The 3,993-nt window shown below is 44.2% G+C and overlaps 1 protein-coding gene across 4 annotated transcripts in view; it reads right to left on the reverse strand.

Annotated features, from left to right (window-relative positions):
- Positions 1-3,993, reverse strand: part of CNOT6 (CCR4-NOT transcription complex subunit 6) — a 30,050-nt gene that overhangs the window by 14,354 nt on the left and 11,703 nt on the right. For 3 of the 4 annotated variants that reach the window (XM_035896684.1, XM_009641206.2, XM_009641205.2), the window contains exon 2: positions 1,156-1,269. In XM_035896684.1, coding sequence (XP_035752577.1) covers positions 1,156-1,267 — 112 coding nt within the window. In that variant the 5' untranslated portion in view covers positions 1,268-1,269. Of the gene's footprint in view, positions 1-1,155; positions 1,270-3,777; positions 3,983-3,993 lie in introns of those variants that run through there. The other variant, XM_035896683.1, reaches the window with a different exon arrangement.

The raw sequence follows: 3,993 nt of genomic DNA on the forward strand, positions 1-3,993 counted from the left end.
TACATTCTTCTGGTACTAAATCCAAAACACAGCACTATGCTAGCTACTATGAAGAAAATTAACTCTATCCCAGCCAAAACCAGGACAAAAGGGAAGAGCCATCACTTAATGCATTTCCTTATGCACAGGCAGCAGATGTCCAAGTGGATACCCAGGCCTAATGCTGATATATAATGGTGATTCCTGAAGCAGCATTTAACTAGGTTTCTGCATCTGTAACCTTCAAGTAAAGAATGCTATTCACGTGTTGAGGCACGTGGCACTTGAAGCAAGACACAGATTCAATGATCTGGATGGAAAGCCTCTTCACAATTCAAAGAACTCTATTTGTATTCCTCCTTCCATATATTTCTCTCTTGGACAGTCATTTAAAAATACCACATGGCAATTTCTGCAGTCTCTTAAAGAACCTCTGTATTTAAGCAAAATTTCAGCCTAAATTTACAACAACACAAAATACTTTTTAAATTCTTAAAATGTTTGCTTGAATTTCCTTGTAAACACACTTCATGTAGCAAAATCAGAATTTACTCTACAAATGGGCTGGTGTCCCACACCAGTTGGAATTCATGTTTATGAATTCTGAGCATTCCCTCATTTTCAAGAAAAGATCCAGAAGTCATTCAGCATCCTAAAGCTAGCACAGTTATTGGAGGTAATCTTTTTTTTTTTTTAATCTCAAGAACAGAGCACAGCTTTACAACTGCTTTTGAACCAAAGACTTCTGCTTCAATAGAAGCTATACTGTCACGGACCAATACAACGCTGTTGTTACATTACTTAAAGTACACGTCTGTATCTCATCCCCAACTCCACCCTCTTCTCCTTAACAAATTAGACCTTAAATCCATGCTCTCACCCACCCCATCTTCTTAAAACACAAAGAGCTTGCATCCCTATCCTCATCTTCCCAACTTTCCTACACATTATGGTTCCCCACCTGCCTCAACTTACCTCTCTCCTCCAGCTCCCTACATTATCCCAACCCGACCTCTTCCCTTGACACCCCCAAAGGCTGTCACCGGCTATGTTGGTGTGCTGGCTCACTTCCATGTAGGTAATTCCACTCCAGACCTCCTGTCCAAGCCCATACTACGTAGGCTACTCTCAACGTGCGACGAGCTCATAACTCGGGACGATTCCTCAGTTCCTTACCACTTATTTCCAACTCTGCCCAGTGTGATTTCTTTCCATTGGCTGCTTCCTCTGAGGACATAATTGTGTACATCCTCCGTGGATCAGGTGGATCGTACTTTTCCTTGGGCATTTCTGTTGAGACAAAAAGACAAATAATAATTAAGATACTATATACTGAGAGTTTTTTAAAAGGCAATTTCCGTTTCAGTTAAAGTTCATACTGCAGGTTTGCTCCAAATACTTTTCAGAGCTTCAGATAACAATAACCTGTGTCCATTTTCCCACTCAGTGAAGTTTGTAAGACTGCTATAAAATAGAACATAGATTCCTGATGTTCCTTAGAATGGCAGATGACAGCCCCCCCACCCCCCAATAACTTAACAAAATCTGTAAACCAACATAAGCATTGTGTCCTGCCACCTTTTGTGGGTATGTCACTGTGTCCTTCAAAATCAATCCATCCTACTGCAGGCTCTTGGTTCTTCAATGATGAATTGCAATATTATGCAATTATTAAGTAAAATACCTTACAGCAGTATTAGAATACTACCCAAAACCACTCAGTAAAGAAGCAGCTATACTGGTCAAAACCATGAGCATGCCTACCTACCAGGTCTTTTAAAGCTTTCTCCTTTTTTCATATCCCTGGACAAAGCAAATACATCAGAAAAGCATTGCAAATATATAGAGAATAAACATGGAATAACTGTTAGTAAATTAGACTATCAACCAGATTTCTTATCTGTTTATTGAATTTACTGGAAAATGTTTACTCCGCATGTTAAATAAACAACAGAAAACCCCCTAAAACGTCCAGCTAATTATGAATCTTAATTAAGATAAAGCTTTTAGGCACCACACGCTTACTTTTAATACACCAGCTCTTTTACTAATTCATGCTCCTCCTTCGCTTTCCCACTCCCACTACTGGTCAAAAACCAGATTTCTGCAGTGGAAAGCAACTGGCCTTTAAAAAGGCAACTGTGGGTAACAGGATGAGATTATCAACAGCAGCTGGGGGAGCTCCTCCACCAGTGGAGACTCTCAAGTGCCCAGGGTACTGGATGACCAAGAGCAGCGCTTTCTGCTTCAAACTCAGCTCATGAAAGGAGATACGAGTGGATTATAACCACTGGGAAGGTAAAAGCGTAACTCCTCCTTGCAATACCTATGCAACTAGTGCAGCAGTACATGGCAAAGCAACGTACAGAGCATCTCTTCCGAACTGGCTATATACAATCCAAAGACCAACGCCATGCAGGAATGGTCCTGTTTGTCAGGAGACATTTCCAATCCTCGGTCATTTGATGCTTTCTCTTCCTGCAGCTCCCTGAATTAATAAATATGTTCCAATTTTTCCAGAAATGAAGCAGGTAGACTAGAGACAGAAATCTCATTCAGTACAGAAACATGAGCATTCCCCAGAGCACGTTCGATCACACGCACTAATTAACAGCCGTGCTGGTACCAGCAGCGCACTGCTCCTCACTGCCCGGAGAGGATGACATACTTTTTCAGTGGGTTTTGTTAATGTGCTCTAAAACAAGGAGAGAGTTAAGAACATGAGGTCGTAACACTGCATACCAGTGACCCCGCACTCCCGGTCCATCCACGGCACTACTCACCCTCCCATTAAAGCTCTCACTCTCACTGCTACATTTCACAGTGGATGATCCTCTGCTGTTTCGCATTACCGGGAGCCAAAAGAGCAGCAAACGCTCTTGAGGCTGCCAGCTGAAGGAGCTGCCACTCCACACAGCGAAGCATCACTGACACCGGCCACGCCAACCACCAAGGACGCCGGCACACCAAGCGTTAGCGCATCTTCACCCGTCGTGCAGAGTCCAGGATTTCTCAGGCCCTGACAAGCAAGGCTCAATGTGGGTTGCGTTTCGTAGGCCATCATCAACCACAAGCACAATACCTTGCATTGCATTTCAAAACTCCACAGCATGGAGCAGTTCAAGAAAATCAGCCTCTTTTACGAGTCACTGTCTCTCCTCCTTTCTCCACCTCCCCAAATCTAAATTCAGAGCCTGCTGAGCTGCTACAGTTAAACCTAATAGCTGACGTAAACGTCAGTGAAGTGATACAGTTTTGTCAGAATAAAGCAATTTTTAGTAAGACCCATAACGTGGTGTTGAACAGCCTTAGAGCCATTGATAACTGCAGCTTTAAACGATCATGACGATCCTTCCCAGAAGAGCTTACAGGTCAGCTGCAGCAGCGCAGATGGTGGGGAGCACCGCTGGACACTGGGCTGCTACCACACGCGGCCAGTTAGTTCGCAAAGGAGAAAACCCTCACAAAGACATGACAGGGATGCCCAGAACACACCCCGGACTATAAATGTAATGAAGAGGACATTTACAGAATCACAGAATCGTAAGGGTTGGAAGGGACCTCAGGAGATCATCTAGTCCAACCCCCCTGCTAAAGCAGGCTCACCTAGAGCATGCTACACAGGACTTTTATTTAAATATGTTTGAATGCAGCTGAAATTGTTTACTATCTTGTACAAGGTTATTAAAATTGCTATGCAGATATCTGTAAAAACAGAAGAGCTTGAGAGTTCAAGAGGAGCATGGCTGCCCGTTCCCACCCCAGGCCACTTGTCCCAACGGAGTTAACAACCCTCACCTCAAAGAATCCGAGCTGAACAAGGCCGATGAGGTGAGCAGTGCCGAGGGTCTGACACAGGGAATTAGACCCTGAGCCTTCGGCACGGGCGCAGTTTGCACAGAGGTGCCGAGAAAGGCAGGGCAGGGAGAGCAGCGGCAGCCAAGACCCTTCGGGGAAAGGTGCAGGGCGAGGATGATGAGGATCGGAAAGAAGAACTGAAGGTTGTGAAGTCGA

This window comes from Egretta garzetta, unplaced genomic scaffold (genome assembly GCF_000687185.1).
Source record: "Egretta garzetta isolate BGI_Z169 unplaced genomic scaffold, ASM68718v1 scaffold26, whole genome shotgun sequence".
In the NCBI taxonomy this organism is placed as follows: Eukaryota; Metazoa; Chordata; class Aves; order Pelecaniformes; family Ardeidae; genus Egretta; species Egretta garzetta.